This window comes from Rattus norvegicus, chromosome 2 (assembly GCF_021556685.1).
Source record: "Rattus norvegicus strain SHRSP/BbbUtx chromosome 2, alternate assembly SHRSP_T2T, whole genome shotgun sequence".
NCBI classification, from domain to species: domain Eukaryota; kingdom Metazoa; phylum Chordata; class Mammalia; order Rodentia; family Muridae; genus Rattus; species Rattus norvegicus.
The window spans coordinates 121,442,429-121,466,855 of NC_141535.1; the positions used below are offsets into that span (position 1 = coordinate 121,442,429).

Consider the following 24,427-nt stretch of genomic DNA (forward strand, 5'->3'; position numbering starts at 1 on the left):
TTTTTTTTTTTGCCTATTTGTTCCAATTCTTTTTTTTTTTTAGTTAAGTATTTTTTTTATTATTTACATTTCAAATGTTATTCCCTTTCCTGGTTTTCTGGCAATAAGCCCCCTATTCCCTCCCCCTCTCCTTCTTCTATAAGGGTGTTCCCCCTCCCCAACCATCCCCTATTCCCACCTCCCCCCTCTGACATTCCCTTACACTGGGGGCTCCAGCCTTGGCAGGACCAAGGGCTTCTCCTCCCATTGGTGCCCAACAAGGGTATCCTCTGCTACATATGCAGCTATAGCCCTAGGTCTGCCCATGCATAGTCTTTGGATGGTGATTTAGTCCCTGGGAGGACTAGTTGGTTTTCTTATGGGGTTGCAAGCCCCTTCAGCTCCTTCAATCCTTTCTCTAATTCCTCCAATGGGGACCCTGTTCTCAGTTCAGTGGTTTGCTGCTGCTAGCATTCACCTCTGTCTTTGTCATGCTCTGGCTGAGCCTCTCAGTATATAGCCTCTCAGCTATATTCCTGTTAGCATGCACTTCTTGGCTTCATCAATATTATCTAGTTTTGGTGGCTGTATAAATATGGGCTCTATCCACAGGTGGGGCAGGCTTTGAATGGCCATTCCTTCAGTCTCTGCTCCAAACTTGGCCTTCATATTCCTTCCTATGAATATTTTTGTTCCCCTTTTAAGAAGGACTGAAGCATCCGCACTTTGGTCATCCTTCTTGTGCTTCATGTGGTCTGTGGATTGTATCTTGGGTAATCCAAGCTTTTGGCCTAATATCCCCTGCTCAGTGAGATATCCCACTTTTTAATATTACACACCGGTCACATGGCTCTTAGAATGCAGTTCAATGATAAAGAAGCAACTCTTATCTCACCAGTGAATTTTCTTTTTGAAATATATTTTCACCTTTTGAAATGATCTGAATTTCCTCCCGAAACAATTTTATCTGTGTTGATAGGAGTTTGCTTTGTCTGATGGATTTGTGTAGCCCAAAATTCTTGAAACCACTAAAATCCTGGGGATGTTACTGGAACAGAAAAAGCACCAGGACTCTCAAGCTATTCTGAAGTGCACTCAGGTGTCTGTGCCTGCCCTGCAGAAGTTAACACCATCACAAAAAGTTGAGGTCTAGGGTGCTTGTGTCTCAAAATGTGTCCCTACTCAAAGTAATTATGAGCTTTAAACATCTTGTTTATTTATGATTTCATGGAGCTTTCATCTTCCATGTCTGATGAGGTTTGGAATGTTTTAGCCAAAATTCTGGAAATTTCCTTGTTTATATACAAATCAATGCAGTTTTGTCAAGTTCTCTGCATTTTCCTTCCTCTCCTGAAAGCAACGTCAAATTCGCCCTATTTGCTCAATTTAGGAACCTTTATAAAGATGGCTGGAAGTAAAACAATGCTCAACTATGGCATTAGAAGGACATTATGGGTAAAAATGATTACACACACACACACACACACACACACACACACACACACACACGTGTACAATACTGAGATTTCACTGTCCATGTCGGATGGGGTCTCTTCATAACATCAAGTGTCAAGTGGATGGCACACACATTTATAATCTAATGCCTAGAAGGAAGAGGCAGGAGGAGATCGTGAGTCCAAAGCTAACCTAGGCTACATTGACAGGAGAAAAGATTGTTACATACCAGACTTCGCAAAGAATGACACGCCCATTAAGTTGGCTGGTCGCTGACACCTCAAAGATTTAGATTGAGCTCACCTACGTGGTATTAAATAGTTTCCCAAGTGGTCCTAACCTCCTGGTATGTGTCCTTCAGTTTCGCTCTCACAGTAAAATACAACAAGCTGGGCAGTCTTGTGTCATGGAAGTCTGTGATAAAAGCATTCTTCGGTGAAGGCCTTACTGTTAGTGTCCCAGGCAGAACACAAGTCAGTTTTGCTCTTCCAGGAGTCAATTCCCAGCATCTACCTAGAAGCTCACAACCCTTCTGTAACTCCAAAGCCCTCTGGCTTCTATAGCACTCAAGCAGCACAGAGACATAGATGCAGGTAAAACACCCATACGTGTAATAATACATTTATAATATATTTGCATGTGTGTGAGGGCTCACACATTATAGCATGTATGTGGCTCTCAGAGGACAACTTGCAGGAGCTAATTCTCACCTTCCACCATATAGAACCAAATCAGGTTGTCAGGCACAGTGACAAATCTGTGATTTGATCTGCTGAGTCATCTCATAGGCCTTGAAGGCTCTTTTAAAGAGTCTTAACCTCATCAATAAAGGAGGGATCTTAATGGCCCCTTAAAACCCACTTCCACGTTGCCTGAGCTGAGGAGTCATTCAAAGCCCAGCAGGAACTACCAGAAGAGAATTAAAAACACTACTTCAGCCAGTTTTATTAACACTTTACATATTGGAGGAGCAGATTAAAAAACACGCTTATCAACTTTTTAAAAGTTATTTAAAAGGAAATAATGGAAAAATGCCATTTTCAGATTGTTTTTAAAAACAATTTCATCTGGATTTGGGGGTCAAGTTTATTCAACTGAAAAATAAAAAGTTAAATGTCTTTGGAATCTACAGCTTTAAAAATAGCATAAGGAAATACTGTTTTTGTGGTTCATGGTTCAAATAAATCATGCTTTTGTTTGTTTGTTTGTTTGTTTGTTTCTTGCTACTACAGATTTAATGACATTGGTAGGGACACATAACTTCTGGCACAGAGTAGACACCAAGGGACTAACCAAAACAAAAATGGAAATGGGTACACTAAGGTATTACATTACTGAACTGCTTAACAGGCAAGCTGTCTTGGACAGCACAAAGCAGAGCTAATAAAGGCTGGTCTTCCTCATCATCTTCAAGAATTCTTCCTCATTTATCTCTCCATCCCCATCACGATCAGCTTCATCAAGCATTTCCTGTAAAATGGACGTAACACAAAAGACCAAAACTACTGAAGATGTACAGTGATAGAAATTCAACAGGAATTTTTGTTTTTGATAAGTACAACTAAGTTACACAAGCCATATAAAACTATACATACATTATAATTATAAAATAAATAAGACTTACCTGTAACTCATCTTCGGTTAAGTTTTCCCCTAGCTCCTTGGCAACCCTCTTGATGTTATTTAGTGATATGCTTCCAGTAGCATCGTCATCAAATAATTTAAACGCCTTCAGTATTTCTTCCTTCTCGTCCTTTTCACTCTTTAGAAAATGAGGTGTCATTGGTTGTTTATTTGTTCTAGCAAGCTGGACTTAGTAGGTCTATTAATTCTACAGCTGTGTGGGCACATTTGTATCAGGAGGCTGAGTTCTCAGCAGACTGCCTCTTAAACAATGACTCCAACATGGGCCTGCCCTCAAGGCCCATAAGGCACCAAGCTCCAAGGGCTGGAGTAGTCTCAGGAACAGTGGCCAAAGTAGGCACTCTGTGGTGCCAGATATCAGTACTTCCCAACTAAACTCTTCTCCACAATCTTTACTACTCTGAAAAATACCTCGGTTCTTGCTGTCATATTCCGCCCACCCTTAATATCTAGTCCCAGTTTGCCCATGAAATCTCTATGCCCAGCTCTAGCCACGTACAAGTCTCTGCTAGTGTTTCTTTGGAATATAGACTATACCATTTTTATGCTCATAATGGCGAAAAAATCTTCAAAACAAATGGTGCCTGTCCCTTCCTTGTCGATTTCAGTTATCAACTGTTTTACTTCTTCTTTCTTCGGCTCAAATCCTAAGGCCCGCATTGCAATCTGCAATAGGAGGGGGGACATATTTTAATATGCCATGATCTCATTTCGAACTTTCAAATTACTAATTAATAGCATATAAAACTATATGCACATTATAATTACAGAATAAATAAGATTTACAGACAGGGTATGGAACTTGGATAGTTCCGGGGTTTGACTTACTCATCAACCAAGGACACAACTAAAATGTTACAAGATATTGTTTTGTTGACTTAGGGCAAGCATACGTACATACCTTTCAGCAGAATGCTATTATAGGTGGCATCTGTGAGCAAGTCTAGTGGTAGAGCCTTGGGTTCCATTCCCCTAAGACAGACAGGCAGGCAGGCAGGCAGGCAGGCAGACACACACACACACACACACACACACACACACACACATACACGTACACACACTGGTTTTTCAAATGTCTTAGAAATAATTTCAGAACCTTCAATTCTTTCAGATCTATGGTTCCAGATCCATCAATATCGAACAAGTCAAAGGCCTCTTTAATTTCTTGCTTTTGGGTGTCATTCAATTCAACTTTTGCCGCTTTTTTCTTCCATTGGTCTAAAGTTGTGCGATGGCTGGATGCCTGCAATAAGCGTACACGTGGGTGAAAACGGTGTAACTAGAATGACATAGTCACCATCCCATTTCCTTTCATAGAATGAGCTCATTCCCCACCTTGTTAATGTTTTTGGTTATTGACATCTTTTCCCCACATCTGTTGAGACAGGGCCACCCAGTGGAGCTCAGATGGCCCTGAAAATCTCAGTCCTGTCTGAGTCTCCTAAGTTGATTAATTTGATAGAAAATGTGGTTTTTTTTTCTTCTTAGATTTTCCTCTTTTTTTTTTTTTTTTTTTTTTTTGTTCTTTTTTTCGGAGCTGGGGACCGAACCCAGGGCCTTGCGCTTCCTAGGCAAGCGCTCTACCACTGAGCTAAATCCCCAACCCCTAGATTTTCCTCTTAAAACTAGAGCTTTGGAAGGGAGACACAGCTAAGTAAGCTAGCATAACACTGTGGGGTATCAGAACGCGGTTAGGTTTTTAAAGAAATGTGCATTTCCCATACGTTTATCACAGTCCATGCTTGATTTAGTGAGAGTTTTAGTTTCCTTGAAAAACACAGAAATGTTATGGGAATGTGTTTTCGTTTTATCCCAGGTGTGGGATATGGGGCTACTTCAGATTGTCCACAGCAGCCGACTATGATTCGCCTCTTGGCAGATGGATTCCACTGTGTGACTTTTGGAATTCTGACAGCTTTTCAGAAGGTATATAAATGCTGAGGCCTCAAGAGGTGGGGTTGTGGTTGTTTCTGTTTGTCAAGTAGTCATGTGCAAAGAAGAAATTAGATATCCTGACAGCAAAGATCAAACTTGTCCCAAGGAACTCTACACCCCTAATCAGCAGGAAGTAGTCTAACAATATCACAATTCCTTTCCCCTCTATCCTTTTGTTCTCTCCTATCTAGCATCAGAATGTTGAAAGGGTGGGACAGAGTGGAAGAAAAAAAAAAAAAAAAAGAACCCACCAAGCAGCAAACAGCTAGGGGATGCTTATTGGGACACAATCATCCTCTCCCACTTTCCATTATTGAGTGGTTATTTATTTAGCCTGCTTCCAGTCAGTGGCTGTGTTGGTGGCCCCCCTGACTACCTCAGTGGCCCGCTGGCTGTTGGTGGCCTGAGGTTGAAGGCTTCTGCTCTGCACGCTTCCCTATCTTGAAGCCCCTCTGTGTAGACAGAGGTCTCTGTACCCCAGGACCATGTCTCTTTATCGCAGGACCACCCTTATAGACTGCAGGCATCGGTGGATAAAAGGAAAAGGAGACCCATATCTATCCCCTGGCTTAGCCACTAAAGGTTAAGTATTCAAGGATCCTGACAGGAAAGGCAGGAAACAGGAAAGAACACCGGGGTCTCACAGCACTCACCATATCCCCTACCCAAGCCCCTGCCCGCGCCCACGCAACGGCAGCCTTGCCTTCAGCCGGGCGGGCTTGGGGCGGGCGGTTGCTAGAGCCGCACTAAGAGCGCAAGCCCGCCCACCAGCTCCCGTGATTGACGGCCATTGCGCCCAATGGAAAGGCAAGACTGCTCTGACCGCGCGCAAGTAGGCGGGACTGGTTAGGTTCCGGTGCTGTGCAGATCGGTGCGTGGTGAGGAGGGTCGTGGGCCCTGTGGGCCGGAAGGCAGGGAGGGTTGGGGCGAGCTCTCTGTCCCGCGTGTCCCTAGACTCTCCACACACCGAACAACCGTCCTGCGGCCTTCCGGCCTTAGAGCCGCTCGAGGGCACGCGGTAGCGTGGAGCCAGAGAGGTGGTGGTGGCGTCCTCGCGGGGCGAAACGCCAGTCCCGGACCGAGGACGGCGTGGGCCCTCCTGGGCTGGAAGAGTGCAGTGCAATCTCTTCCTAGTGTGCGGAGTAAACATGGCGCATTCCCAAAACTGCCACCTCACCTCGCAGACACTCAGGTTGTAATCCTTAAATCTCCTTAGGCTCCTGGGGAATAGGTAAGTTTATTCTCAGAGTAGAAAGCCGCTTCTCCTGCTTTAAGTTTCCCAGTGGGAATTCAAAGGATGTAAATTCATAATATCTTGTGAGTGAAGTAAAGTGTTAAGTCATTTACCTATAATCTATTGGTTTTTCTCAAGTCACGTAGCTCGTCTGAAAAGTTATACTTGGGCAGTTCTCAAAGTCATAATACTAATTTTAAATAGATTTCAAGAACCAGACAGTCATACAGACAGACATGGTAGATTTCTTGAAGAAGAGAATTCCAGAAAGAGGGACACTTAGAAACACTGAGGTAGGGAACATGCTTTGCATAGTCTAAAAACACAAAGGAGGCCTGAGCAAAGCAGATGAGTCAGAAAGGAAGAAGTGTGGGTTTTAGTACTGTGTGGGCACAAGGCTTTTATTTGAGTGAGTTAGGGAGACTTTGTAACATTCTGAGTATAGAAGTGAAAGGATGTGAGTCACTTTTATAGGAACTCCCTATGCCAAGCAGGAGCAAAGACTATTTTCTGAGAGGCTTCTAAAAGTGGAGTGTTGTGGTTAGATTATGGTGTTACAAGTAGACTGGAGAGGACCAGACTTAGTTCTGGTGAGATGAAAATCCTAGTTATACCTATCAAAAAAATACAGCGCTTTTAAACATAGCTCCTGAAAAGCAAACGCGATATGATCTTCGAAGAAGACGACTCCTGAAGTCAAAACCATTTAAGTAATCTGACTCTGCTCCCCATTGCACATGGAAAGCTAAGGAAACAGTCTGACGAGCAACAAACCTGACGTGTTCCAGGAAGGCTTTCTGGCCAGGCACAGCAGAACAAAAGTCAGGTTGAGGTAGTGCACTGCCACGAACAGTTACCAGAGGGATCTAATCGCTTTTGAAATTACCCATCTCCCATCCCTGTTGCTGCCATCGCCTTTGATATCCAACCTCCTAGAAAAGAAGACATTCTTATTTTGAGTTGAGCCTATTGGAGCCTCTTCAGAATCATTTAGGACTCTTCCCAAGGTAGGGATGCGAAGATAAATTTTCAGTTACTACTCAAACTTGGAATTAGAGTCTTCAAATGCTAAAAGATCTCTTTTGGGTATTTTGATATGTGTTGTGTATTACTTTTTCCTTGTAGATTGTTGAAATCCATCCTTTATCTGTCCCTTTTGTAACATAATTCAATACAGACAGAAATACCTATGGGTTTTTTTTCCTATTATCTTGGGTTGTATCCCACTCACAGACTGTATCTTGATAGCTTTAACATTCTAGAAAGGAGACCGGAGCCCTTAATGTCATCCCCCACCCACAAATGACATAAAGCATCTATAAGTTAAGGGTGTCAACAGGACTTGGAAGAAGGCAAAGGGTTTGAAGGAGGGAAATGAAGATTCTAAAGAAGAGAGGATAAGTTACTATCACACTGAGAGCGAAGCAGCGTAGTTGATGCAGTAATTAACCAGCAGGACTTACATGGAGTTTTACCCTTTGACTTAATAGTTAGGAGATTTTCGTGTCTGTTACTCAATTATCATGCTTCATTTTCCACAAACAGGTTAGTTACTTTAGTAACGACCTTAAATTTTTGTTGTGATTTCATTTGTAATATGTGACAAGCCTGTTGTATAAGGGAAACTCTCAAGTTTTGTTAGCAGTGAAAACCAACCAGACTTTTTTTCTTTTCATCTCCGTTTTCTCTTCTTTATTATTAATTTATTTATTTGCTTTATATCCCAATATCAGCCCCTTTCTCCTCCCAATATCCTGTCACACAGATCCTCCCTCATCCTCTGGTCCCCTTCTTCTCTGAGAAGAGGGAGCCCCCCACTTGGTGTCCCCCACCCCTGCTCATTCAGTCACTGTGGGACTAGGCACATCCTCTCCCACTGAGGCCAAGCAAGGTGGCCCAGTTAGGGGGATGGGATCCATAGGCAGGCCACATATTCAGGGAGAGCCCCTGCTCCAGTTGTTGGGGGACCTGCATGCAGCCAGACCTTTAAACTTGTTCTTTCAGCATTTTGTTTTTATTAACTAGATATTCTTGAAGGGAAAGCTAGACTACTAGCTCCAAAATTAAGCTTTTAGCAAATTACAAATATAAATGTAAAGAAACGAACACTTAGAACACAAATTTCTTGGCTTCAAACTTAACAGAAAGCTACAGTTTTTATAACAGTATTGTATTGGCACAGAGTGATTACTTTGCCCAATACAGTTGAATTCACAGCCCAGAGATATAAACCCATGCATGTTTAGCAAGTTGATTTTTGATAAAGGTACTAAGAACACGCAAAAGAGAATAGTTGATTCAACAGGTGGTAGGGATCAAACAACTGGATATCCACATGTGAAAGGACCTCAGCCTTACATCATATATGAAAATTAGTCCCAAATCAATCATTACATAATGAATAGAATTCAGAAGAAAACACTGGATTAAATCAGTATCAACTTGCATTTGGAAGTGGATTCATGAGCAGTATTGAAAAATAAATGTTAAATTTTATCAAAAGTTTACCATAAAAATAAAAATGTTTACGAGTCAAATGCATTATAAAAACAGGAAAGACATTCTATAGAATGGTAGATTGATTGTACCAATCAAATAAGGCAGGCCCCTTAGTGTCCATAGGGGAATGCTTTTAGGATTCCACTATAGAAACTAAAGTCTACACATGCATTAGTGTTTTACATAAAATGATAGAGTATTCAAATCTAGCCTATGTATACTAGGTATATGTTATTCTTAAAATTAATATAATGATGGACTAAGAAAATATAAATGCTAAGTTAATAGTTGCTATAAGACATTGTTTAAGGAATGATGACAATATGTTTCATGTTGACTACACATGCTGAGTTTGCTTTTATGTTTTTCAAATCTTGTTTTTCGGTGGACAGTTGATGTACAAGTGTGAGATTGGTTCTTTTTGCATAGGGTTTATTATCTGACATGTATAAAGAATTTTGTAACTCAACACTATAAACCTTTAAAAGTGTACTCTTAAAATAGGCAGAAAACATCAATAGGCATTTCTACAAAGAAGATATATAAATGTCTAATAGGCCCATCAAAAGATGTTTAACGTCATTATTCATTAGGAAAATGGAAGTCAAAACCACAGGGAGCTATCTTTTCACATCTACTAAGGTGTTTAAAATTTTACAAAACCAAAACCAAAATGTTGTTGAATATACTAATGACTGAGAGTGTACTGTCACATATCTACCCAGAATGTGATTTTACTTGAAAGTAGTCTTTGCAGATGCAATTAGTTAAGATGAAGTCATACTGGATTAGGGTAGGCTCTAAGTCCAGTAACTGATGTTGTAATTAACCAAAGGGACAATTGAAGGCAAAGATTAAAGTTATGCAACTAAAAGCCAAAGACTGCCAGAAGCAACTAGAAGCTGGAAGGAGAAGGAAAAAAAAAAAAAAAAAAACCTTCCCCAGAGTCCTAAGAGGAAGCACTGCCCTGCAACGTCACCATCTCAAGAGCTGAATGTGTTGTTGAATGTTATGGTATCCTCCTGACAATTGTAATTTTGAGTATCAGCCCTGGAAAACTAATGCATTGAGAATGTGGAGAAATCAAAACCTTTGTCCATCATTGCTGCTGGCAATGCTCTACTGTTTGGGAAAACATCTGTGTAGTTTCCTAAGCTAAATGCAGAATTACCATATGGCTCAGGAATTCCACGCCTAGATTTATAGCTAAAAGATTTGGAAGTAAGGTTCAAAAACGTACTTGCAGCAGAGCACACAAGCAAAGTAGCCAAAAGTGGAAACAACTCAAATGTCTAGCATGCATCGATGGATATATAAAATGTAGTGCCTTCTAAGGAGTACTATTCCACTAAGGAAAGCAGAGATAATAAGATAATGATAAATAATAAAGGCAAAGAACCTCAAAACATAATAAAATGCCGAAAGGTTACATATTTCATGATTCCATTCATATAAAATACCAAGAATAGGTCTAAACATGGAGAGTGAAAGTAAATTAGTAATCACCAATTACTAAGGGAACATAGAGTTACTGTTTAATAGATTTCCGATTTTCTTTTGTGGCTGTTAAATCTTTTGGAGCAGTTTAGAGGTGGTAGTTATACAACATTGTGAATTTACAGAATGTAAATTGTATTCTTTACATTAAAATCACTTCATTCCATCAAGATTAGTAGCTTTATAAAGATGAAACCAAAGGAAGGCAGAAGATTTGAAGATGTAGTGACTGAAACCATTGATAAATAGAATTGAGAGTTTAGTAGGGAGATACAAGAAAAGGTGGTGAAGCATAGACAAAGTAAGACCAGAGAGATGTAAGGCATGATGAATCTAAGGATTGTTCAAGTAGTGAGTCCTAGAGTATATTTCGATGTTATCAAGGAATATATGTGAATATATTGTAAGTGTTCACTATATAAGGTTGAGAAATTCATTGAAAAGAGGACTTGAGAAAGAGATCTGTAATCCCTCACATATGGTTTGGGCCTGCCCATCCTTTCTACCTTAACCATTGTCAGTCTGTAAGAAGCTATTCTGTAGGAGTAGTGCCTGTCCTTGATCCTAAACATTGTGTTCAGTATAGTGCTCTTCACTTTCACAAATGAATGTAGTTCAGAAGTAAATTTACCAGTTATGGTCAGTACTAGAAGATAAGCCAAAATATGAACTGTTTGCTTTTTATATGTAAGACTTAAAAGATTCTGATTAAAAATCTTCAAAGATCATGAAGTCTTACAGTGTCTCTTAACTTCAGTCCCTTACCTAATGGAATTCACACCTCACAAGGCAGTAGTTTTATTCTAGGTGGTTTTTGACTTAGAAAGCACAATGTTTAAAAGCCTTTAGTATTGAACCAATAGTCTTTCTATTGATGGTATTCATTTTGGATGTGACTTCTAAAATATTGTCTTGAGTAATTTCAATTGCTCTTGGATCTCTCTTTACATAGCATGGTTTTTCCTTCATAGTGTAATTGGTGCCCAACTCTTTCTCCCCTCTATCCATCTTCATATTTCATAGCTCTACCTTTAGTCTGGTACTTGCTAGTCAGTCCAAACTTAGCAGAACGGTAATTTATCTGAGCACACATCAAATTGTACTCTGGGCACTGTTCTGAGCACTGCACTGGACTCATACTAGCTGTGAAGTAGCTTTTGGGATTAGTCTCAATTTCCACATATGCAAACTGAAGGGCTCCCCACCTCAGGCCCAGGCTTCTAGACTCAGAAGTACACGCTTTCAACACTGCGTAAGAGATTTTTTAATCTTAACATTTGTGCTTTCCATTGTAGAATAAAGCTTCAGTTTCTTGCTTATCATGAGATGTCCTTCATGATATAACTCCTTCCGTACTGGAACCTCAGGTCCTTCAGCTCCTTGCCATGTGTGCTATAACACTAGGCTTCCCTCCCCTCCCCTTCCTCCCTCCCTTTTTTCCCTTTTAACATATTTGTACATTCATTACCTTTTTCTTCAATTTGCTGGCTCAGTTTATACAAGTTACCCTGCAGGTGACGTGATAGAACACACCTATAGTTCTAGCACTCTCAGGGTGGAGAAGGTGATCATGGATTTAAGACTACCCGAGCTACATAGCAAGACCCTGTCTCAAAAAAAAAATCACAAATAAAAGTTTAAGTCTCATTCTATAGTTTGCCTTCTAGAAACCTTGTTGTTACCTTGTTCTCTGCTGCATTTCCTCAGCCATGTGGTGATCAGCTCTTTGTACCACCCTGCCACCCATGATGAGTCATGGATATTCTACATTGTCATTCTGATCACATTTAATTGAAACTATATCCAAAATGTGAGCTGTGTTTTCTTCACTGTATGTAGCACCTGTCAATCATAAATCACTCTGAGTAAAGTTTCAAGTGTTTTGTTTATTTGCAGATAATTATTCATGGAGATGGATTATAGGGTCCTAAACAGAAGAAGGCATGTGGGACTTCAACAACTTTCATCATTTGCACAAACAGGAAGAAGTTTCCTAGGTCCAGTAAAGGCCACCAAGTTTATTACAGATGCAGAGTGTCATGAAAGTGTGTTAGTCGGATCAACAGTCAGGCTTCTTGAAGGATTGGATCTAACCTGTGCCGTGGGGCACCTTCTCAACGAAGCAGTTCAAGCACAGAATGTCACATACAAAACTGGAGCCAGCACTCTTTTGTTTCTTGTTGGTGCATGGAGCAGGGCTGTTGAAGATTGTCTCCATCTGGGGGTTCCCACTACAGTGATAGTGTCAGTGATGTCAGAAGGCCTGAACTCTTGCATTGAAGCAGTTGTGTCCCTTCAAGTACCCATACACAATGTATTTGATCATATTGACAACACAAGTACAGTTTATAAACTTGAAACCGTTGATGTCAGTTTGTGTCCCTTTCTACAAGTCCCTTCAGGTTCTGGGTTGTTAGAGGAAAAACATGATTTCAAAGATGCCACATCTCAATTGTTGTCCACTTACAGTCTTTCTGGGAGACGTGCTAAATCACCCGAATTCTTCAAACCCCAGGCTAAAGTTGAAACAGAAAACACATCACAAGCTCTGAAAAACAATCTATATACAGATTCCTTCTGCAGAAAGTCAGCACTAACTCACAGTAGGCATTTTAATAGAACAGAAAATAGCCACTGGATAAGCAGACCTGATGGATTTCTAGAACATCTTCGATCAACTCCGAAAGTGCTTAGATGTAATGATTTGGGGGAGTTAGCGGTTGGCTTGAGCCATGGAGATCACAGCAGCATGACATTGGCTAAAGCAGCAGTGAGGCTGCAGTGGCAGGCTGTGTGTCTGCAGCCGGCCAACTGTATGGCACCCTTTATGTTTGATATTTCAAGACTACTCACCTGCTGCCTCCCAGGTTTACCTGAAACTTTCTCCTGTGTTTGTCTAGGATATGTCACTTCTGTAACCATGCCTAGTATTACTCTGATTAAGGAGTTGCAGGATCAGCCTTTCCGGGTGATTCTCATCGAGGGTGACCTCACAGAGAGTTACCGCCACCTGGGATTTAATAAGTCTGTAAATATTAGGACAAAGTCAGATAGTGGGCAGCTTTCAGAAGACAGCACAGAAGAACTGTGGACAAATCGTGTGTTAGAGGTGTTGATTCAGTTCAATGTGAACCTCATCTTGGTACAAGGAAGTGTATCTGAACACTTGACTGAAAAATGCATGCACAGTAAGCGGCTGGTAATTGGCTCAGTGAATGGCAGAGTGCTGCAGGCATTTGCAGAGGCCACAAGAGCAGTGCCAGTGGCCTATGTTACACAAGTGAATGAAGACTGTGTGGGCAATGGAGTCTCTGTGACCTTCTGGACAGGTCCTCATGATATAAACAGGAGCAACAGAGAAATCTTGTTAACAGCAGAAGGAATTAATTTGATTACAGCAGTACTCACCAGTCCAGCAAGTGCTCAGATGGAAATGAAGGAAGACAGGTTCTGGTCTTGTGTGAATCGTTTATGTCATGCCCTAAAAGAGGAGAAGGTTTTCCTTGGAGGTGGTGCTGTTGAATTTTTATGTCTTAGCCATCTTCAAATTCTTGCTGAGCAATCTTTAAATAAAGGAAACCATGCTTGTTTAGGATGGCTTCCTGATTCTTCCTCTTGGATGGCCTCATCTCTGTCAGTCTACAGACCTACTGTGCTGAAGTGTCTGGCAGGTGGGTGGCATGAATTCTTGTCAGCTATCATGTGCAACACTGCCACTTACCCATCAGCAGTGGAAGCTAGCACGTTCATTCAACATCATGTACAAAGTGCCGCTGACTCTGGCTCTCCTTCATCGTATATCTTGAGTGAATATAGTGAACTAAGTAGTGGACTTTTTCATTCAGATATTTCCAATAACCTGGAGCTGGTTCCAAGAGTTTATGATACTGTTACACCAAAGATTGAAGCGTGGCGCCGAGCGTTGGATTTAGTGCTCTTAGTGCTTCAGACAGACAGCGAAATAATTACTGGACTTGTACACACACAGATGAATTCTCAGGAATTAGATGGAGTTTTATTTTTGTAGTTTGTGTATATATATACATATATATACATATATATATACACATACATACATACATACATACATACATACATACATACATACATACATACACACACATATCCCTGAGAAGGCCAGAAGAGGGGATCAGCTCCCCGGAGCTATAATTATAGGTTATTATAAGCCACCCAGTATTGGGTGCTGGAACCCAGCAGTACAAGAGCAGCAAGCACCTTTGAGCCACTTCTCCAGACTTAATAGATTTTAATAGTCAGATCATAGTGTGTAAATTACCAGCTGTTGCCAAGAATGAAAGAGTTGATGTCTATCAATAACTGCAGTTCTGTATTTTACCCTATTTATGCAGTAACAGATTAGCCTGTTATTGTTTCACACGTACTGGGATGTACACAACAGCTGGATCAGAGGCAAAGAACGTCTGCTATTTGTCACAGAGTCTGCATTCAAAGTGTTGTGTTCTTAACCACTGAGCCATCTCTCCAGCCCTCAAAGTGTCATGTTGGCTTTTGTCAGTTCCTTGGCTTCTTCCACAAAAGCAGCCCAGAGGGCCAGTGGCAGGTCCCTGAACATTGGGTGTTCTCTTGTAGGAAAGGAACATAGAACTTGTGATACTCATTGCTTAAGCAGAAAAAAACCCCACTTGTTTGTCTAACGGGAGTGATTACATCCTTCAACGTTTAGTCAAACCAGTCATGGTCATGGGCTAGGTAAAGATTGGTCAAGGCATTATATTCTTTGCAGCTACAGTAAGAATAGAGATGTTATCTGGTTACTTTCCTATTTGCTGTAATAAGACATCATGACCAAGGCAACTTGCAAAAAAAATTGTTTAATTTGGAGTAATGGTTTCAGAGGGTTGGAGCCATAATGACAGAGCAGAGATGTAATAGGAGCATCTGAGAGCTTACATCTTGATTTGATAGTGAGAGGTAGAGGGTTGGGGTGCAAGTCTTTTGAAACCTTAAAGACTTCACTTGGTTTAATAACACACCTCCAATAAGGCCACACCTTCTCATCCTTCCAAAATAGATCCACTATGCCTGGCTTTATTCTTCAAGCACATCTGTGTGTGTGGTCTCTGTGTTGATTGTTTTGCTTATTCGCTTTATATCATGCTCACTCCCCCTCCCAGTCACCCTTCCTTCATTCTCCCTCCCTTCTCTGAGTGGGTGCCCACCCTGGCACATCAAGTCTTTGTGAGGCTAGGCACATCCTCTCCCAATGAGGCTAGACAGGGCAGCCCAGCTAGAAGAACATATTCCACGTGCAGGCAACAGCTTTTGGGATAGCCGCTTCCCTAGTTGTTCAGGACCCACCTGAAGACCAAGCTGCACATCTGCTGCATATGTGGGGAGGTGGGGTTGGGGCTAGGTCCAGCCTATGTATGTTATTTGGTGTTCAGTCTCTGAGAGCCCCAAAGATCCAGGTTAGTTGACTCTGTTGATTTTCCTGTTGAGTTTCTACCTCCTTCAGGGCCCACAATCTTTCCTCCGTTTCCTTAAGAGTCCCCAAGCTTCACTGGGACTATGGTTGTCCGCATCTGTCTGAGTCAGCTGCTGGGTGACTGTCTTAGAGGACAGTCATGCTAGACTCCTGTCTACAAGCACAACAGTTTCATTAATAATGTCAAGGCTTGGTGCCTACCCATGGGTCTCACATTGGGCTGTTAGTGGTTGGCCATTCCCACAGTCTCTGCTCCGTCCTTGGTCTCTGCATTTCTTGTAGACAGGGTAAGTTTTGGGTTGAAAGTTTTGTAAGTGGGTTGTTGTCCCGATTGCTCCATTTGGAATCCTGCCTGGCTGCAGGAGGTAGCTTCTTCAGGCTCCATATCCCCAATGTTATGTGTTACAATTAAGGATACCCCTATTGATTGATTCTTAGGTGCCTCCCTTATCCATCTCTGTCTCTTCTTGGAGATGCCCCACACCTTCCCACTCCTGTCCGTAATAGATTTTCCATTCATTCTCATGTCCATCTGGTCATCCCTCCCCATACCTGATCAGGAACACTGCCCCCATTTCCCTCTCCCCCGCTCCCATCCAGTTCCCTCCCTCCACCTGCCTCTTATGAATATTTTATTCCCTCTTCTAAGTGAGACTCAAGTATCCTCACTTGTACCTTCCTTCTTGTTTAACTTATTTGGGTTGTTTGTACTGTTGCATTGGTATCCTGTATTTTATGGCTAATAACCCATTTACATACCGTGTAAGTCCTTCTGGGACTTGGGTTACCTCACTAGGATGATATTCTCAAGATCCATCCATTTGCCTGAAAAATTCATAATGTCTTTGTTTTTAATAAGTGACTAGTATTCCATTATGTAGATGAACTACATTTTCTCTATCCATTCTTGAGCTGAGAGACATCTAGGTTGCTTCCATTTTCTGGCTGTTACAAATAAAGCCGCTGTATACAGAGTTGAGCAAGTGTCCTTGTGAGATGGTGGAGCATCGTTTGGGTTCAAGCACATTTAGAGGAATGTCTCTTTTCCTTTTGTCTTTTTCAATCCCACAGCGACTATTAATATTTAAGGAATGGTTTTCCAAGGCTTCTTAAATGTGAGTGTCTGTGTCAGTATAAATCTATTTTGACCCCAAAGTGGCATCATTGAAGATACACCAAATTATCTATTTGTATGAATTGACCTATTCAGTAGTTTCACTAACATCCTTAGGAAGAGTTCTGTGGTGTGACCTTCACCCTGCACAGTGAGTGACCACTGCCTGGTAATGTGGGGTTTTTTCCCTCTTTGTAGTCAATCTCAGTTGGGAAGATGAAGAAATATCCTTGCAACCTTGAGACTTATTACAGATTCATAAAGGCTATTAATTCTCCCAAGCTTAAATGTGTAACTCATCTGAAATTTATCTTGGTAGACTATATGAATTAAGAACTTAAGCTTTCTCTCAGTGTTTATCCACAATGCTAAGTTTTCATTGCTCATTCTGATAACTCTTAGCAATGAGAAGGAAATGCTAGGGGGCAGGGAGAGAGCTCACATCCACATTTCTGTTCTTTCTAAATGGGGATTCATAGTATTTAGCTTTTTATTTTTATTTTGGCTACCACAACGCAGCATGCTAATTAAAAGGTTATTACAGTAGCCAAAACATGAAGACAGCATCCTTTTCTGAAAGTCCTGTTGCACCTCATTACCCTCCTAAAGCCTCACTTAGAACAGTTGGTTCTGAAAAGGCCTCGTGAGGCCTTCTTTCCTCTGACCTATAGGTGGCAGACTTCCTCTCCTGTGGTCCCCAAATTTCCACATCGTATTTAAAACCCTCAAAATGAAGGATATTGTTTTAGGGTAGCACCAGTCTGCAGTGAGAGCTTTTACTGCACAGAGGGCCTTAGTAGGCAGTTCTTTCTTTGTTGTCTGCTCTGGAGGTCACCTGCTTTACAAAGTTTTGGCTTGGGAAAGTGATTCAGGTTCCCTTGATCAGTTACCACGAGGTCTTTAAATGACAATTGGATGGCATCACTCTTATGATCTCTGGCTCTAATGTTGGGACTTAGAGTTATAGTGAAACCCGGTTAAAAGGAAAAAATATAGCATTGTTTTTCTTAAAGACAGACTTGAAGATGTAGGTGTACTTAGTGCTACTAAGTTCGGAGGTTAGGAACTAAACTTGGGTTCTTTTCAGAAGTGCTCTTAACAGTGAGACATATCTGGGCCTCCAGCAGGTATGTGATAAGTGTACAATATTATGACATGGGCTTGCAAATGGCCTTGCCTAGCTGTAGGGTAATGCATGACTTCTAAGCATGGTCAGGCAGAGCTCAAGTCTGATGGTTAGCAGGTTAGATGTGTAAATGCATACACAGTTTCCAGTTGCCATAGTTCATTGTAGTGTAACCCAATGTAAGTTAAGGTCTTCCACACTGTTTAAAGAGCTAATAAACCTTACCCTAGCTGTCTCCCATGTGCCATCCAAATGACAGGAATGCTTTTCTAAGGGCCGAACGTCAGCTCTGACTTCTACAAAGTGTTGATATTTACCCAATTGTGAGTTTGCCTGTTCTGCTGCAACACGTCACGTAGCCTATTTCAGACTGTTCTGGTGTTTGTTGGCCTCTTCCGAATTTTTTCTCTTTTTTCCACTTTTCTTGGTAATTACATTAGAAAAATTTCCAATGCATTTATTTGGTGTTGTGAGGAAAATTTTTGTATGATCTCTACTATGAATTAAAGTGAACTGAGAAGTTCCTGGCCTATTAACAACATTGAGCAGTGTGATTTGATGCCCAGAAATGGGTAGAGCTGTTTCCTGTGTACTCTTGAGTAGGAGGTGGGAAAAGCCACTTCTCCAATGTTTCCACTTTGGAATAAATGTGAAATTAAAGCTAAGACAAGCTAGATGTAACAGTACATCCCAGCCATAGGTGCTGAGGCAGGAGGATCACATGAGGTACATGGAAAGATCTTGTTTCCAAGAAGGAAAAAGAAAGGGGGGGGGGGAACCAATGTAGGTGTGATACATTTACCATTTATCTTTTAATTGAATAAAGCAACCACAGGTTTCTCTAGAATAAGGATGTGGCGGGGCGTCTGCCAAACTTCAGATCTCCAGACCCAGGGGCTGAGCCTCCTTCTGAACTGGAGACCCCTTTCGGTCCTGTGATCACACAGCAGGATCATCAGGAGAGCTAATACAGCTGCTCCGGGTGTCACTTCTCGCTCTGGGGTGGGAATGCACACTACTGATTTAGGGTTTTGTTTCTCTTTGCATTTAAGACAGTATACTGAGTATCCTAGGCTTGGTAGGTGAAGATTACCTCAGACTAATCTTCATGTTTCTACCTCCCAAGTGCTGGACTGGAGATGTGCACCACCGAGCTCAGTTTGTACAGTACTGGAAATGGACACCAAGCTTCATACATGCTGGGTAAACTCTACCAATGGAGTCACAGCCCTAGTCCCACAGCAGTGTCCTCACTCCTATTCCCAGCCAACAGTAGTGTTTAACAAGAACAAAACAAGGCGTGAACACTGTTCAGAAGCACACTTAGAAAAGCCTTTGTGGGCTCCTTAGGTTTTATTTGAGCCATACTGGCTGCTTGAACACATTATATGGGGTGCACCAGCCTCAGGATGGGCAAAGACATCCAAAGAGTGCCCAGTAATGACGGCCACCTCCTCATACGTGGAATTTCCAGGGACTGAGAAGGAAGACGGAAGCATTCTAGGATTATATAAAGGTGGTTGTTCAAAAGTAGATGTGTTTTAAAAAACATTGAAGTGTACATTTAAAGTGGAGAATGTTGGCGTGTATGTTATATATCTTAATAGGCACACTAAGACCATCTTTGTAACTTCAGAGCCAAGGGGCCAGACTCCAGGTTAGCAGCAGTCGGGTGGAAGGTAACAGAGAGGAAGTCAAGCTCTAGGAGCTCCCTGTCTGACGCCTGGTGGTGGGTACAAGATGAACTTTGTGATATGCATATTCATGTCTGGTGCTTTGGAAAGATAAGAAATGGTTAAAAGAAATTCAGCCTCCTCCTCCTGATAATGAAGGAGAGACCAAGATTTCACCTAGAACAGCAAGTTTCTTGGGCATGAAGTCAATCTTTGATCGTAGATAACAATACAGAACATTTGACAGGGAAGACTGCAGAATGTCTGCCCTTGAACTTGAATAGCTTGCTCTATACAGTCAGTTCTGCTTTAGGACCTTATGGCAACTGGTCCCATAACATTTGAGACGTAATCTAGCCTGTTTTTAATTTGTGTGTGCTTTAAAAATTCTATACAGCAAAGCAAGAACAAATTAAAGCACAGGGGTCCTTGGATTCCCACATCAGTAGTGTATGGAGTATTTTTCTCATGGCTGTGACCATATGCCTGACAAGATGCATTTTAAGACAGGGTTTAATTTGGTTCTGCCATGGTAGGAAAATACAGTGCAGTCCACACTGGTTGTGTATGACTGGAACTCCTTATACATCTCTGACCAAAAATCAAGAGATCCTGGCTGGAAGTAGGGTGAAGCTATACCCCTGCAGGCTGGCTTCCCAACCAGCTCACTTCCTCCAGATATATCCCATACCCTAAAGGGTCCACTGTGGTGAGAATTTTGGTTTCTTTAAAACCCAAGTTATACTATGTGAACATGTTCGTGTTTTAATCCCAGGTGTGGAAAGGAACATGGGGCTGTTTCAGATCGTCCATAGCAGCAGACTGTTTGCCTCATGTGTGCTCTGGGATGAGTGTGGATCTTTGCCAGCCGCAGATAGTTTAATTCCGAGCACTCCTGAGGGTATAAAGGGGAGTGCTCCAAGGGGTACAGGGGCAGCTGCTTCCCCTGTTGCTGCCCCAGCCGCTGCCAGCTCGTCCTGCTGCTGCACTTATTGTAACTGGTTCACTGTGCAGCTGGATAGCCCGAGTACGAAGATTGGACTGGCCCCAAGGAAGTACACCCCTCCTCAGCAGGAAGTAGCCTATAGAGGGCCACGCCCCTTTCCCCTTTAACCTTCTCTCCCTCTTACCTAGTGGTAGAAGGGATTGGAGAAGAGAAGGGTGATAGATATAAGAACCGAAATAAAATAGTTAAAAACAAATAAACAAAACAAAACAAAAACCCCTACAGTTCACAACTTCACACCACTACCAGGGACCGGGTGATAAACAGGCGAACCTTTGAGAGCATTTCACACCCATACATAACAGTAGATTTCTTGCTACAGAAACTCAGCAAACCTTGTTGTGATTTTGAGTAGTGCTAAACCACAAGCTAATTTCCCATGAGTGTTATTCTTGTTTGCTTTATCTTCTTGCCAATATCTTTCCCCACTCGCTGCTAATATATCAGCCCTGGACTCTTCCATGCACTTTTTCTTCACTGATTGCTTTTCCAGGCGGTGCCACTCGTTTTATTTTCTTTCTTCGTAGTTTCCTGACTTAATGCTGCCCTTTATATTTCTCTAGCTCTACTCATATTTCTAAGACCTCCGATTTCCGGAAATGACTACAATATTATTGAGTTCTGGAAAACAGCTTTCTTCTGCAGATGTGTGTGTAAGCCTAACGGTATGCACCAGCTTTGTTCCACTCTGACGCCTGCTTCCGTCCGCAGAGCTGAGTCTATTCCGCATTGCTGCTGATTTCACAGTCCACTTTAGACGTAACCCATCCCCTTTAAGATGCCTTTCTGAATTTCCGGATCTCTTAACTCTGTTAACCACTTGTATATTATACTTTTATATTGTTATGTGTGAAGTTTTATGCATTTTATAAAGAAATCATGAAAACTTAAATCTTGATCTGTTCCCTTTGGCCTGGATAACAACATAAAACACATGGTATGAACTTTTTCTGGTTGTTAATTATTCTAGTCATTTTATTGTTGATTGACAAACTGTCAGATCTTTTATTAATGATGCATTTTATTTTTATTTAAAGAACATAAAATCACATAAGGCTTTTCTCAGATGTATAGAATGGATTGAGTTGCCTGTGGCAGCAATGCTTTTTTAGCTGGAAGAAATCAGATTTCCTCCTTTAATCTCACTTTACAGACAAGAAAACAGAGGCTAGAGAAATCTATACTTGATAGTTAGGTTACTTTTTATCCAGATCTCTTCATCCCTTCATTGTATTTGTGTCATTTGAGTTTGGATCCTTGGCACCCACATAAAAGCCAAGCATGTATACATCTAAGCCGAGTCCTCTGCTGGGGGAAAGGAAGGGCCCACAGGGAGAGGCCTGGGCTCTGGCTGTCTAGCCTAGCCAATCAGTGAATCCTGGGTTCAGCAAAAGACCCTGAAAAATAGAGAGGAAAAGAGGAAGGGACCATATGGCTCCCTACCCTTCACATATTGTGTGCGCGTGCACACCACACACACACACACACACACACACACACACACACACACACACACACACGGACTCATACACATAAAATAAAAATCATAAAACAAAGGGACATTTTATCTTGAAATACACTACATAGAAGAGATAGAAAACCAGTATAGTATATGTGTTATGAAATCTCTGCTTTCCTATTCATCAGCTTGTGAAGTAAGCATGTATCAGTGATGCTACTAGGAAACAGTCTAGGATAGTCCAGAAATAGTTTGCTTGTTTTTTAAATAGATTTTGACTGAAAGCATATTTTTATTAAATTTTGAAGGACTATATTTAATAAGCTAGGAGTTATGCTATATGTTATTTTTTTTTAAACTAGAGGATTGCATTTTAAAAGTTACACCACCCAGAGGACAACTAAATATGAACTTGAGTTAAAAAAAAATCAGTCAATTTCTCCTAGTGATGAGAACAAGGAGAAGCTTAAGGCTAAATTAGCATTGGTGGCCAGGCTCCATCTTGAAATAATGTATGATGTGGGTGTTAACTCAGTTCTTCAAATATGTGTGAAAGGTGTTTGTGAGAATATGAATCCTGTCCTGCCCCTCACCTTGAGTTCCCTGTGTCCTGTGTATCTGAGGGTTTTCCCTGGTTCAATTATCTTAAACCAATTATCAAGGATTATCAAGCTAATCAAGACACTGCTTTCAAGAATGTGCAGTCTAGTGGTGTAACTAAATAACGGTAATAGAAAACTACAGTACATTGGATACCACAAGGCTTTGGATAGGAGTTCAAGAGATGGTGTAATTTTGTTGGGGAAATGGAAAGACTCCCACAGATAATGTTGTTTTAGTGTGGACTTTGCAGGAAGCTAAAAAGTTTGAATGGAAGTGGCAGAAAACTTGAGAGGCTTGGTGTGAGAACTGTATCACGGCAATGACTCAATGTAGAAAAGTTACCAAAAGGACTCTCTGTGCAGCTGCAGTGTTAAAAGTGGCAAGTAGCTGGTGACAAGAAGGGTGGGAGAAGTCAAGAATGAAGTGAAACCCACTGTAGAAAGCCACCCTTTATTCAGAAAATGGTGTAAGCCTCTTGGAGACTCTTCAGCAGACAGATTCTTCAAAGAGACTAATGCTTAGACATCATTGGCTATAGAGACTAGCCAGCAGGCATATGCCTCACCCAGGAAATCAGAGGAGGGAGGAGAAATGCAAAAGGGCCCTAGAGAGGCCCATGCTCAAACATTCAAATGTGTGTTCCTAGGAACTTCTCTTCCTCTTAAACTCTCCTCTACATTGGAAGTCTTCTTTATACTGGCTTGTCCTGAAATGGTTTTTTTTAACACTAAAAAAATGTAAAATAAAGTAAATTGATGATGGTGGTGGTGGTGGTGGTGGTGGTGGTGGTGGTGGTGGTGGTGGTGGTGGACATCCCATTTTCTGCCCTGCTGACAGCTCTATATGGCCCGCAGCATGCCTGAGGCTTCAGTGTTACGAACCGCCTTCTTCCACCCCAATTCTCTTCCCCTTCAGCACTCACCATCTTCAAAGATTAGCCAGTATCAGTTTCTTTACTCCCTAGCTTTTGCTACCAAATCCAGATGCTGTTGCAGTTGTGAGAGTGGAGAGGTCTCTGTCTTTCAGGCTCGTGCTGAGTGACTCCATGTTACTAGCAGCATGGTTCCATTTCAAGTGTAAATACAGAGACAGAATGGTTCTGCACCTCAGAGAGTATATAAATAGCACCCTGTGCCAGAACCACCCAGGAGGCACAGACTGATAAATAAAACTTTTGAGAAGTAGAAAAATTGCCACCCTGTAAACTTATTAAAGTCAATATGGGACACGGGACACATGGATGTATTCCAATATTATCAGGAAAACCAGGCCTGAGAACTTATGAAGTGTTGCAGAGAAGGAAGGGATGCCACACACTCATCTGGACCTTATGAAGAGGACGGCACATGGCCCTGCCATGGCAGTTCCCCCACAGTTCTCCAACAGCTCATTGTGTCAAGGAACAAGAAGCAGAGCGTGCCTGTTGGCTCTGTTCCTGCTGTTGATGAAGCATCCTCAAGTTGCCGTCCATCTGGACCCAGTACTTCCTTCAGTTTATCTCTATGACTTCCACAGTCCTTAGCCTTGATCTGCAGCTTAGCTAGACTGTGAGTCTCAGCTCAACTTTGACCCTGAAGTTTGGTCCTGTAGCAGGAGTCCCTGACAGGTGTCCAGGGCCTTTACCCCACACAGAGACTCTCGGGTCTCTGTCAGCTTTCCGAGAGGTGGCTCATCGGTTCAGATTGCTTACTGCTCTTGCAGGGGGCAGTTCTGTTCCCAGCACACCCACTAGGTGC

At 41.8% G+C, this 24,427-nt stretch overlaps 2 protein-coding genes across 4 annotated transcripts; one reads left to right on the top strand and one right to left on the bottom strand.

Moving 5' to 3' along the window:
• Positions 1–2,360: 2,360 nt before the first annotated feature.
• On the bottom strand, positions 2,361–5,724 carry Cetn4 (centrin 4). The gene is given in 5 exon segments (NM_001271151.1): positions 2,361–2,904; positions 3,059–3,196; positions 3,616–3,744; positions 4,175–4,321; positions 5,667–5,724. Coding segments are annotated over 5 exon segments (507 nt in total). The 5' UTR covers positions 5,670–5,724; the 3' UTR covers positions 2,361–2,814.
• Positions 5,725–5,839: 115 nt separating this feature from the next.
• On the top strand, positions 5,840–23,452 carry Bbs12 (Bardet-Biedl syndrome 12). Of its 3 annotated transcripts, XM_087628521.1 has the most exons (3): positions 5,858–5,884; positions 7,184–7,254; positions 12,140–21,573. In XM_087628521.1, the coding sequence occupies exon 3, from the start codon at positions 12,150–12,152 to the stop codon at positions 14,268–14,270; it is 2,121 nt and encodes a 706-aa protein (XP_087484647.1). In that variant the 5' UTR covers positions 5,858–5,884; positions 7,184–7,254; positions 12,140–12,149; the 3' UTR covers positions 14,271–21,573.
• The last annotated feature ends 975 nt before the right edge of the window (positions 23,453–24,427 follow it).